The sequence below is a fragment of the Phaseolus vulgaris genome, chromosome 4 (assembly GCF_051622355.1).
Source record: "Phaseolus vulgaris cultivar YP4 chromosome 4, ASM5162235v1, whole genome shotgun sequence".
NCBI classification, from domain to species: domain Eukaryota; kingdom Viridiplantae; phylum Streptophyta; class Magnoliopsida; order Fabales; family Fabaceae; genus Phaseolus; species Phaseolus vulgaris.
Genome location: NC_143501.1, coordinates 31,019,690 through 31,033,376, shown reverse-complemented (window position 1 = coordinate 31,033,376; position 13,687 = coordinate 31,019,690). Strand labels below are relative to the sequence as shown.

The 13,687-nt window shown below is 36.8% G+C and overlaps 1 protein-coding gene and 1 pseudogene across 1 annotated transcript; one reads left to right on the top strand and one right to left on the bottom strand.

Annotated features, from left to right (window-relative positions):
- The first annotated feature begins 1,658 nt into the window (after positions 1-1,658).
- Positions 1,659-3,620, top strand: LOC150027999 (uncharacterized). The gene is made up of 5 exons (XM_090300995.1): positions 1,659-1,925; positions 2,009-2,215; positions 2,298-2,558; positions 2,643-3,296; positions 3,381-3,620. The coding sequence occupies exons 1-5, from the start codon at positions 1,659-1,661 to the stop codon at positions 3,618-3,620; spliced, it is 1,629 nt and encodes a 542-aa protein (XP_090157121.1).
- A 1,413-nt stretch (positions 3,621-5,033) lies between these two features.
- LOC137838344 (uncharacterized) lies at positions 5,034-10,340 on the bottom strand (annotated as a pseudogene).
- Between the last annotated feature and the right edge of the window lie 3,347 nt (positions 10,341-13,687).

The window sequence follows — 13,687 nt, the reverse complement described above, 5'->3', positions numbered from 1 at the left end:
TGGTACACTTCTTAACATTAACGGGAAGACGAAGGATGGTCTAAATGCTCGTTTAGATTTGATTGAGATGAACATACGCGGCGAGTTGGCACCCATAGAAATGGGTAAGCGTACATATTTGCCCCCAGCCTGTTACACAATGTCAAAAGATGAAAAAATTAGTTTTTGTCAATGTCTAAAGGGTGTGAAAGTGCCACAAGGACATTCCTCAAATGTGAAGAGCCTAGTGTTAATGCAAGATTTGAAGTTAATTGGGTTGAAGTCTCATGATTGTCACATCTTGATGCAACAGTTGTTGCCGGTAGCTATCCGTGGGATCTTACCAAAAAATGTTAGACACACCATAACCCGTTTGTGCTCATTCTTCTCTTCCATCTGTTGTAAAGTCATTGATCCCTCAAAACTAGATGAACTTCAAAATGAAATTGTTGTTATCTTGTGTGAATTGGAAATGTTTTTTCCTCCGTCTTTTTTTGACATCATGGTTCATCTAGTGGTGCATCTGGTAAGAAAGGTTAGATTGTGTGGACCAGTGTACTTAAGATGGATGTATCCTATTGAGCGGTATATGAAAATTTTGAAAGGTTATGTGAAAAATCATTATCGTCCAGAGGCTTCAATGATTGAAAGGTACATAGCTGAAGAAAGTATTGAATTTTGTTCAGAGTACATGACAAAAGCAAATCCAATAGGTGTTCCAGCTAATTCATGGCACCACAGGCGTTCTACAACTAAATGTTTACGTGGTGTGAATATTGTAAGCAAATCTCGATCAGAAGTCTTGCAAGCACATTTGTACATATTGAATAACACAGATGAAGTTGTACCTTACATAGAAGCTCATAAAGCCATTGTGAAGGCAAATAACCCAAGACAAGCAGAGAAATGGGTCTTGATGGAACATAATAGAACTTTCATGCCTTGGTTTAAAGATGAGGTGTTCAAGGATTCAACGACATCAGAGACCTTGACTTGGTTGGCTGCTGGATTGAAGTTTGATGTCATCTCATGTACAGCGTACGAAGTGAATAATTGTATATTTTACACGAAGTCCATGGATGAAAAGAGTACAGTTCAAAATTCTGGTGTTACTCTTGAAGCCGAGTCAATGCAGTTTTCGACTTCGAAAGATACAAATCCAGTACTTGGATCAATGGCATACTATGGGTTTATAAAAGAGATATGGGAGATTGACTACACTAAGTTTTCCGTTCCAGTTTTCAAGTGTAAATGGGTTGACAATAAAAGTGGGGTTAAAATTGATGAATCAGGATTCACACTAGTGGACTTTCGAAAGATAGGGTATCGAGATGAGCCATTTATAATGGTTCAACAAGCATCTCAGGTTTTCTATGTGAAAGATCCTACGTCAGAACATTGGTATGTCGTTTTACACGGGAAAAAACAAGGGGAAGCCATAGATGATATTGAATATGGCGAAACTCGTTCATTCACACCAATGATAACTAATAAAGATGACGATGTACTTGATGATGTACATGCAACCCGTAAAGACCACAGTGAAGGAATTTACATATAAACATTCAACCCATATGCAACATGTAAATAAACATTTAGAATTTTTTGTATTATTTTTATATGATTTTAATTCGATTCACATTAACTAATGTTTGTTACCTAATTTTTTTAACAGAGACATGGATGACGACCAGACTCCAAACAGACCTCGATCTGGACGAGGCAATAGAGGACCTACTAGATTGAAGCGTCTTGCATTGAGACGTGCTGCTGGTGAGAAGACACATGTTGATATTGACGTCAACACTGGAGTGGCTTTTGGTCCTAAGGCAGATGAGTTTATGAGCTATCTTGGAGTTGTTTCTCGTGAGAGGCTCTCCATTTTGATTAATTCATGGGATGAGGTTTCAGAGGTTGATCGGAACATGCTATGGGAGGATGTTCTGGTAAGCTTTACATTATTATTGTTATCATATAATGCTTTTTAATATTGATTAATTAATTTTAATTTGATGATGTTATTTTCCAGGCAAACTTTGACATTCCTGATGTGGAACCGCTTCGATCAAAGATATTATCCAATATCGCACTTAAATTTCGTACCTTTAAGTCAAGACTGACTTCGAGATACATTTTTGGCGACCTTAAAGACGAAAATCCATGTTTAAAGTACCAACATATTGATGAAGAGACATGGCGTCTTTTTAGAGAAAGCCGTGAAAATGAGGCTTGGATGGTAAGTGAAGTAACTTTTTTGATTATATAACATTAATAAGTTTATCTTATTTACTTCAGTTTGTTTATTTCAATTATGACAGGATCGTCGGAAGAAAGCTCAAGAGATAGCTTTGAAGAATCTTACCCCGCACGTTATGTCTCGTTCGGGGTATAGAAAACTTGAGCAAACACTGATGGTGGAAAAGGAGAAATCTCAACAGGGGACGTTGTCTGAGAATGTGGAAACAGGGGTCACTTCTCCTCCTTCACCACCTTTTCGCCATGTAAAATGGAAGAGGGCCCGAATTAAGAAGTCGGGTGCACCAAGTTCTGAGCAATCCGGGGTTATAATCGAAAAAATTGTAAGTTATTTTTGTTATTTTCAATTTTTTTAAAGCATTAATTATATTAATGATTGAAAATATGGTTTTTGTGTACTCTTGCAGGATTCCTTGGAATCCGACGGTAAATTTGTTGCTGAAGGTCGTCACGATATCCTGGTTGAAGCAATTGGACGACCTGAACACTCTGGTCGTGTTCGTGCCGCTGGACAAGGGGTCGGAATTAAACTTTATTTTGGAGTTTCAGAACGACAGCCATCCTCCTCCTCCAAGAAGGAAACTCAAATGAAGAGTAAGTTACGTGAAGAAATAATGGAGGAGATGAGAAAGGAGACTGATTTGATGTGGTTGGAGATGAAAAAGGAGAATGATCGAATGCGACAAGAGTTTCTATCGCAACAAGTTTGTGCTGAGCCGATTGAACCCCTTGTTAGTCCCACTCCCAAGAGCACAAAGGGGAGTTGTGCGGCTCCTCCAACATCAGGGGATGATATCAATGGGCAGACAGAGGATTGTGAGCTACTGGTAGTGGGCGGCAAACTTCCTCGGGTGGTGGCACTTGGAAAAGTCTATACAAACGCCACCACCTTACATAACGTTCCTCTCTCCCCTGATGTGGCGAAGGTAACAGTTGAAAAAGTACGATTTCCTGATGCTCGTGTTCCACTACCTTCAGATGAGGTAACCACTGTGGCCGATGCATTTCAGACATTCGTTGCCTGGCCCAGAGAGCTCATTCGATCTATGCCCGAACCTCATGTAATAATTTCGTTTCACTATATTATTTTTTATTTATATTTATATATTACATATAATTTAATACAAATGTTGTTTATCTTGTAGAAACCTTTTCAGCCACCAAGTCCGAAAAAGAAGCGTGAGGTTCCAGTTGACGATCCTATGGCTTCCCTACGTCTCATTGCTAGTCAGATTGGCAATGATCCTTTTCCAGTTCCGTGGGATAATACATTTTTTCAAATCAACACTGAACTGCCACTGATGATTTACAACACAGATTTATCAGAATTTATATATGGGAAACAGGAGCTCAATATAAGTATAATTCAATTTTTTATGATGTAAGTATCTTTACCTATTATTCAATTTACTTTATGTTAAATCATTATTGATTATGCTTTAACTAAAAACTTGTAGGTTTTTGCATAGAGTCTGTATCACTGAGGGGAAAGAAAATATGTATGGATTCGTAGATCCTGCATATACTAATCCCGTTGGACCAAACTCAACTGAGACTCAAGCATACATCACTAACATCCTGGAAAAAGAGGGAAAACAAATTTATTTATGCCCTTATATTAATGAGTAAGTTTAATTGTATGTCATCAATTATTATTATTTCATGTTTTAAATATTTACTAACTCTTTTCAACGATCATATAGGCATCATTGGCAGTTACTTGTCTTATCAATGGTTGATAAGACTGCTGTGTGGTTCTGTTCCCTACACAAGAAGATGCCCACAAAATTTAAGGATATCATTGATACGTAAGTATAGTATAAACTTAACTTTGTATGTTACTAATTAACCATCTACTAACGAGGTTTTTTGTATTAACCAGTTCATGGCGTGGATATAACATCCTAAAAGGTCGATCCAGTTCAAATAATTTGAACTACATAAGAGTAAAGGTTTGTAATTTTTTTCTTTCTCTATTATCATTGTTTATCAATATACTAACATATTACTTTTTATTGAATTATAGTGTAATAAACAACCAGGAAGCTATGAGTGTGGCTATTACATTATGCAATGGATGATTACCATTATAAGACTAGGTGTTAAAACTGGTTGGAAAGAGGTATATGTTAAATCATTTTTATAATTCTTGAACATATATATATCTAGAAACTAATTTATGTCAACTTTGCAATGCAGTTATTCACAGAAGAAACACCATTGAGTGAGGAAGGCATTTCATATGTTAGAGATTCTTGGTCCACATATTTCATTAATTTTTATAACTCTAGCATAGGTAAACAATAGTGGTTTTATTATATGTAATTTGATCACTTGTAAATGTACATTTTGATGATTTCAATTGATCACTACATTTCTGTATTTGTCTGGCTGGGTTTGATCATTATGCAGGTTATTTAAATATATGGTTTCTGCACAAAACAGAGTGTATTTAAAAAAAAAAATCACTATTTACAAATGCGGTCATTTACCAAGACCGCATTTGTAAATAGTGAATTCGCATTTACAAATGCGGTCTTGGTAAATGACCGCATTTGTAAATAGTGATTTATGAATGCGGTCATTTACCAAGACCGCATTCATAAATCCTAAACCCCAAACCCACTCACTAATTCAGAATAATATACAAATGCGGTTACCTAAAATGACCGCATTTGTAAATGTGATTTATGAATGCGGTCATAGGACCGCATTTGTAAATTCCAGATTTACGAATGCGTGCTGATCAAATGCGGTTCTATGACCACATTTGTAAATTGAAAATAGCCGCATTTGTTTTACATATCTGCACTAGTGATAATTGTCAATGACGCCTGTATAACAAATCAGTTAATTAGTTTCTCTTATTTCAATAATTTATTAAAACTTATTTAATAAATAAGAACTTACTCATGGATGTACGGAGCAAAATAAATGTGTTTTCCACCATTCTTTAAGGCAGTGGTGATGTATGTTTGTGTTTCCGACTTCTTGTTTCCAATTGATTAAGTGATTTGAGGGTCTAAAAACCCATATATATTGTGTTTCCCCTCATCAAAGCATAATCCAGAAAGATACCTAAATTTCAATAAGTTAGTACTAATATATTTAATAAATCAAAAGTATAAAGATTTTAAAATTTGAACTTACATCATCCATAATTGCAGAACTGTTATGTTAATCTCTTGATCTCCAGATGAAAGGTCCAACAAATCAGACATGTGAACGTACAACGGTAGATTACTATGCCTTCCAAAAACATTGGCATCCCATGGAACCTCTAAGACGGTTGTATCTAAAGTTGTAGCAACTTCCACCAATGCCGCCAGAGGATCATCAATGGAGACTATTTTCTTCTTTCCCAGAGGCAGATTTGTCTTAGGTTCCTGCTACTCATCAAAACAAAAAAATACTTAAATTAGTTAGAATGTAATATATCTGATATATAATTCTATTAGTATTAGTGCAAATATATACCATAGAGTCTATAGGTCTGACGAGATGTCTAGGCCAGGCAACGAAAGTATGTAATGCCTCTGCTACAATTATGACCTCTGATGTCGGCACAGGAACTGCAAGATCACCATAAAGGACCTTATCCACCGTGACCTTCATGAAATTAGAAGGAAGAGGCACATTGTGTAACATTGTGACCCCTTCATAACACTTACCCAACGCAACTAATCGGGTCAAAGAATTACACTCAACATATAATTCGCATTGGCTAGTTGAGCCAAAGTCATCCCCTGATAGATCAACTGCCGAACAACTCCCTTTAGTGATGACTTTCTTAATAGGAGGCGGAGGTGGTTCATCTTCTACCATAGTAGGTGGTTGTTGTGAGTGTCTTAAACCCTCCCACCGCTTTTTGAACTCCATTTCCATTTGCGCACTAAACTCCTCCATGAAGCTTTCTTTAAGCTCTTGAGTTACCTCAACCTTTAACTGCTCACGTAGTTGTAGTAAATACTCTTGGCTAGGTTCATTGGACAATTGTTCCTTGCTGTGTAATGGAGGTCCAAAGTATGACCGAATCCCAACCCCATATCCAGCTACACGAACACGTCCAGGGTGTTCAGGTCGTCCGAGAGCAACATTAAGAATATCATTGCGACCACATGGTTTAAAAGTCCCCTGTGTTGATTGCTCATTAAGAGAATCCTAAAACAAATGAAAAGAAATTGACAAACTTCAACACATTGAATTTAAAATAACACATTGAAAAGAAATTGTCAAACTTACAATGCGTTCAACTGTTTGTTCTGTAGACTTAGAACTCCATGTCCCTAATGTGTTTATACGGGCACCCTTCCACATCTCATGTCGGAGTGGTGGGGATGAAGGTCTTAAAGAATCTACACTATTCATTTCCTCAATGGAAGTAGAACGTGCTTTAATCTTTTCTTCAAGCATCTTTTGCTCTAAGAACTTATAACCACCACGAGACAATAAGTGTGGGGTATCATTATGTGCCTGATTGGCTTTTGCTTTGTTCCGAACCTCCTATCATAACACTCAAAATTTAGTAATACGTTAATATAAACTATATTCAAGTATAAAGTGATACTAACCTGCCATTTTTCAGTTTGTCGAATATTGACAAACTACTGCCAAGTTTCTTCATCAATGGATGCATATTTTGCACAAGGATTTTCTTCTTTCCTTTTCCCATATATATAATCTGTTGTCAATTTTGTTTTGAACTGACGAAACTTGACACCCACATCTGAAAGAACCTTCGCTTTCAAGGTTTCCACATTCGGGATGTTGTAATGCGTCTACATTGTTTGAAAGAATTAGTTCATAAACAAAAACAAAGTATAAAAGAACTTTAGATTGAGCAAAGTAAAAACAGTTACATACCAGAATATCTTGCCAAATCATGTTTTTCTCGTGGTCAGTCACGTGATCCCAGGACTGAGTTAAGATAGAGATCCTTTCATGAGATAGTACTCCGAGATAACTCCTATATTTCTTTGCATGTTGCCCAGTGGGCACACTAGTGTGGATATCAATAGACAAAGGTATTTTTTCATCTTTATTTATCTTCTTAAACATATTCTTTAATCTTGTAGGTCCTCTACCAGTTTTTGAATGGGAAACTTTATCATCTGCCATGTTCCTGTTATCAAAAAAATATGATAAGCATCAAGAATATGAAATATAATTAAAATGAAATATATTGTAAAACTAAACATGAATCACATGTACATACAAATATATATTCCTTCATCATGATCATTTCGAGTTGCATGTACAACATCAGCAACATCCTCGTACTCTTTATTAATGGTCGTTCTTGTAAGTGATTCAATCTCACAAATGTCATTGTTTGTATCTTCTGGGTCATTATGTTGTTTTTTTCCATGTAGCACAACAGACCAGTGGTCAGACGTAGGATCTTGGATATAGAAAACTTGGAAAGCTTGATCTGCCATTATAAATGGTTCGTCATGATAACCTATCTTTCGAAAGTCAACCAAAGTCATTTCTGATTCATCAACTTTGACACCAGTCTTATTGTCAACCCACTTGCATTTGAAAACAGGTACAGTAAACTTGGTATAATTAACTTCCCAAATCTCTACTATGACACCATAATAAGGCATTGATCCCACAACAGGATTTTGATCCTTTGCAGTTGAAAACTGCATAGACTCTGCCTCCAAGGTGACTCCGCTATTTTGCACTGTACTCCTATCATCTTGAGACTTTGTGTAAAACAACCAACCATTTACTTCATAGCCAGAACAACATAAAACATCAAATTTGAGACCGCTTGCAAGCCATGTTAATGTTTCAGATGCTGATGGATCATTCATTATTTGTTGCTTAAACCATGACATGAAAGTTTTGTTATGCTCAATTAACACCCATTTTTCTGATTGTCTTGGATTTTTATATTTGACAATGTCTTTGTGTGTATCTAAGTATGGTAACACCTCATCAGTGTTATTCAAGATATACAAGTGTGCTTGCAGAACCTCTTCTCTAGATTTGCTTATGACATGTACACCTCTTGAAGATTTACTTATGAATCTACGAGAGTGCCAACCTTTTTCAGGAACTCCTATACATTTGGCTTTTGACATGTACTCGGAACAAAACTCAATAGATTCTTCTGAAATGTATCTTTCAATAATGGAAGCTTCTGGACGACATTTATTCTTCATATATCCCTTCAAAATCTTCATGTATCGTTCAACTGGATACATCCATCGCATATAAACTGGCCCACACAATCTGATTTCTCTTACAAGATGAACAACCAAGTGTACCATAATATCAAAAAAAGATGGAGGAAAAAACATCTCGAGTTGACACAAGATAACAATTATTTCTTCTTCAAGTTCATCCAACTTCTGAGAGTCAATCTCTTTACTACATATGGAATTGAAAAATGAACATAGTCGAGTGATTGTATGCCTAACATTTTTGGGCAAGATTCCACGAATAGCCACCGGTAGTAATTGTTGCATTAGAACGTGACAATCATGTGACTTTAAGCCAATTAGTTTCAAATCATTCATAGATACAAGACTTTTCACATTTGAAGAGTAGCCTTGTGGTACCTTAACACCTTTAAGACATTCACAAAAACTTGTTTTCTCTTTCTTTGACAAAGTGTAACACGCTGCAGGCAAGTATGTACGTTTACCAACTTCTCTCAGTGCCAATTCCTCTCGTATATTCATTTTAATCAAATCCAGACGTGCATTCACACCATCCTTTGTTTTGCCTTTAATGTTTAGAAGTGTTCCTATTAGACTGTCACACACATTCTTCTCTACATGCATTACATCTAGACAGTGTCTAACATCTAACTTACACCAATACGGAAGATCAAAAAAGATTGATCTCTTCTTCCATATTTCACTCACAGTTTGCTTCTTCTTCATTTTTCCAAAAGTCACATTAACATTTTTTATTTTTTCATAAATTTCAACACCACTTAAGGGAGTGGGACAAATGTCATGTTCTTGGTATCCGTTAAAAGCTTTTTTCAATCGACGATACGGATGATATTTCTTTAGAAATCTACGATGCCCAAGATACACAGTTTTTCTTCCATGTTTCAACTGCTCATAAGATGTCTTGTCTTGACATATTGGACATGCTCTATGGCCTTTCACACTATAACCTGACAAGTTCCCATATGCATGGAAGTCATTGATAGTACAAAACAACATCGCATGCAATCAGAAAGATTCATTTTTAAACGCGTCAAACACATCAACCCCTTCATTCCACAATAATTTCAAATCTTCAATCAATGGATTAAGATAAACATCTATGTCATTTCCAGGTTGTTTTGGACCAGAGATCATCATAGATAACATCATGTATTTGCGCTTCATACACAAAGCAGGAGGTAAGTTGTTAATCACTAACAAAACGGGCCATGAACTATGATTACTACTTAAATTTCCAAAGGGATTCATTCCATCAGTTGCCAATCCAAGTCTTAAGTTTCTTGATTCTTTTCCAAATTCAGGAAATTCTTTATCAATATTCTTCCATTGCAAAGAATCAGCAGGATGACGAAGTAATCCATCACATTTTCTATTATCTGCATGCCACCTAAGGTTTTTAGCGTCATCTGCATTTGCAAACAAACGCTTAAGCCTTGGAATTATTGGAAGATACCAAACAACCTTAGCAGGAGGACCTTCCTTTGTCAATTCATCAATTTCATCATTCTGGCCAACCTTAACCTTATAATGTGACAAACCACACCTGGGACATCTTCTTAAATCTTCATACTCATTTCTGTATAAAATACAATCGTTAGGACATGGATGTATTTTTCTATACTCCATACCCATTGGACAAAGTATTTTTTTTGCCTCATAATTTCGATTGGGCAAGGTATTTCCTTCTGGAAGCATGTCCTTAAGCAATTGAAGCAATTCTGTAAAACTTTTGTCGGTCCATCCATTCATTGCCTTCAAATTCATCAACCTTAACACTGCTGATAATCGTGTGAAGTTAGTTGAACCAGGATACAAAGGAGTCTCTGCATCATTAGACATATTTTCAAAAACTGCATTAGCAAATGATTCTGCTCCCACATCACGAATCATGTCTTCTAATCTATCATCCATTGAGAAATGAACTTCCTCTGAAGCTCCGCGCACACTTGGCAAGTCTAACACTTCACCATGCCATGTCCATGTCGTATAAATTTTCAAAAATCCATCACACCAAAGATGTTCTCTAATTTCGGAAACACTCAATATCCTTCCATTCAAACAATTGACACAAGGACACCTTATTCTTACTCCATTATGATTACTAATGGCATTATGTTGCGCAAACTGTAAGAATTCGTCAACCCCTTTTTCGTAAGCATCATTTATCCTTGGTGTATTAATCCAACTCCGATCCATAAAATTGGTAAACTAAGAAAATCTATATCAAAATTTGCGAAAGTCAAACACCTCGAACTCAAAATCAATGTATTCAATATAATCAAATGTACTATCTAATTCATTATAAAACTAAATCAAAATTGTCGAAGGTCGGACACCTCCAGACTCAGAATCAGTACGTTCAATATGTAAAAACAATATCTAAATATTAAAAACTAAATCAAAATTGCCGAAGGTTGGACACCTTCGGACTCAGAATCAGTATGTTCAATAGGTAAAAACAATATCTAATATAAATCAAAATTGCCGAAGGTCGGACACCTCCGGACTCAGAATCAGTACGTTCAATAGATAAAAACAATATCTAATATAAAATAAAATTTAATATATTAATAAAAAATTACTAACTTGGAAATGGAGCAAAATAAATGTAGCAGAAAAGTTCCCGCCTTTACGTGGGAATGTTGGCGTGGAGGCTTACAAGCAAGGGACTAAGCGGAAAGGCGGAGGCCACGGAGCAAAGCACGGCGACGGTGAGAGAAACGACCTTACACGCACTAACGGGGCGAGGCGCGGCGGTGGCGAGGCACGACGGTGGTGAGTCGCAGCGGTTAGGAGTCGCGGTGGTTGCGAAGCGCGGTGGTGGCAGGCGCGACGTCCGATAGTGACCAGGCACGGAGTTCTGCAATGCCGAGGCGCAGCGGTGCGGGGGAGACGACGTGTGCAGAGGGAACGGCGGAGGTGACCCACCACGGCGTAGGGCTTCGCAGTGATGGGCTCAGGGGCGGCGGGCTACGACAAGGCTGTGAGGAGTGTGGAAGAAAGCAAAAGAGCGAAGAAGAGTGCTGGAGAAGAAGTGGGAATGAAAGTGTTGGGCGGCAATTGAAAAAAAAAGGGAAGCAAAGAAAGACGGTTCCCTAAGGAACCGTCGTCATAAGTCCCCTGATGTGCTTTTAAAGACGGTTCCTGATGGAACCGTCGTTATATGTCCCCCTGATGCACTTTTAAAGACTGTTCCAGATGGAACCGTCGTTATATCTTGCTTTCATTTACAAAATTGCCACCATGCTTTTTATAACGATGGTTATTTTTAAACCGTCTTTGTTTAGAGTCGTTAATGAAGCTTTTTGTACTAGTGTGTCCATATTTCAACCTCTGCTTTTCTTAGTCTATATAGGGTTCCCTCCTCCTTCAATAATTTGACAATATTGTTTTCAAATGAGTTTGCGTTGTTGCATCCTGTGTTTGATGTTGATCATATTTTTTGTAGACTAAAAAGTAAAATAGAAAATGGCTTGTGAGTATTTAATTACATGAGGGTATCTGAATAAGATTAGGCATGATTAATTCATTGACAAAGACTGAATAAACAAGTAGTCCAAGTTGTGTAGCATCGTGACTTGTGAGTGGCTTGTTATTTTAAGACAAGGGTGAATTGGATCTTAGTTCGTTCTCATGTCCAGCACTTAACTCTGTTCAAGTGATTAGGTGGCGAGGAGGGAGCTCTAAAGTTGGAATCCAGTGGTGTTTCCTATATACAGTTGAGGGTATGGAAGCAAGGATATATATTAACATAGTTTGAGGTCTGGTGGAGGAGCTGGTTTGATGTGTTGATGTGGGAACTGGTGAAGGAAGCTAAACACTGATCAAATCTTTTTGTAATAGAGGCTTTGAGTTATTCAACTCAGGGGATTGTTTTGATTCTGAAAAGACCAACACGTTTATTTGGATGATGTCTTGCGCAAAGAAAAAGCAGCTCAGCTTAGTTATTTAAACTGGAGACTAAAAGATTTAGCTTGGTGATGAGCATCCAGGGCACTTACTCTTTTTCATATGGAGCTGTCATGGAGGAAATGGAAAGTTTCATCAGGATTTACTATAGTCTCTGCATTAATCAAATTTTTATTGTGTTGTACAGTTTTAGTAAAGTACAGTAATTAATAAATGAAAATATTGAACCATAGAGTCTGTGTTGTTGCTCTTCATGATAGATGAAGTGCGTTCATTCTTACAATGTATACCTTAAAAATCATATTAAGTTTTTTATTGGTTGAAATTTTAATTTTTTTTTTCGTTTTTTTATTTCACAAAAATTAATGCAATATACTTCCTAATTTATCTTTCACTGCCTGAAATATAAAATAGAATAGGAGGAAAGGTAGGTATACAATGAGTTATGTTCTTTGTATAAAAAAAAATTAACAACACGTTTTCTATTTTTTTGTTCTTCTCGTTTTTTTCCTCTTATTTATATGTTGAAAAAATAACTGTAGAGAATGAATCAACAAGTAATATTCTTGTTCAATAAAGAATCACCCATTAGAGCACAATGTTTGTAATGCTATTGTAAGGTCACGTCACCAAGATCAGGGCAACTATTTAAGCTTGCATGTCTCTCAACAATTTCACTACATAACTGCAATTCATGATTTGTTACGAAATTTAATATACTAAAGTTATGACTCTTTAATCACGAGTTCATAAAGCCACGGGCTTCCAAGTAGGGAACTTATTCGGAAGTTGGTCGAGCACATAAAAAAATTGTTTATCTTAAGGAGTTATGGAAGACCTCGACCAGGAAACATATATGGTTGGTGATTTGGTCCAATGAAAAGGAAATTTGTATTTTCCTTCAGAGTCATGGAAAAAGGTTTCCCATCCGGTTCAACAAAAACTTTGAAGTACCTCTCCTTGAAATGTTTATAGGACGAGATGTAGGGAGCACAACAAATACATCTCGGTCTGCTTGTTAAAGACAACTAACTCACTGGAGTACTCGGTTAAGAATTATAATAGAACAGGAAGGATTGAGGGGTCGGTTTCAATACAAAAAATATCACATATTACCCTAAAAGCTTGAAGAGCCGCCCAAGAATTAGGATGTAATTGGTGGGAGCAATTGGTGGGAGGAACATTAAGGATTTGAAGGACCCCCCATCATAAATTCATCAAAAGGAAGGGTGACATGAAAATCGTTAAAAAAGGTAATATATACAAAGAAGAAGTATTGTGGAGCGTTCTCTCGACCGTGACAGACTCGGTCGGTGTGGCTGTAACTATTGGCTACAACCGCGTCTGAT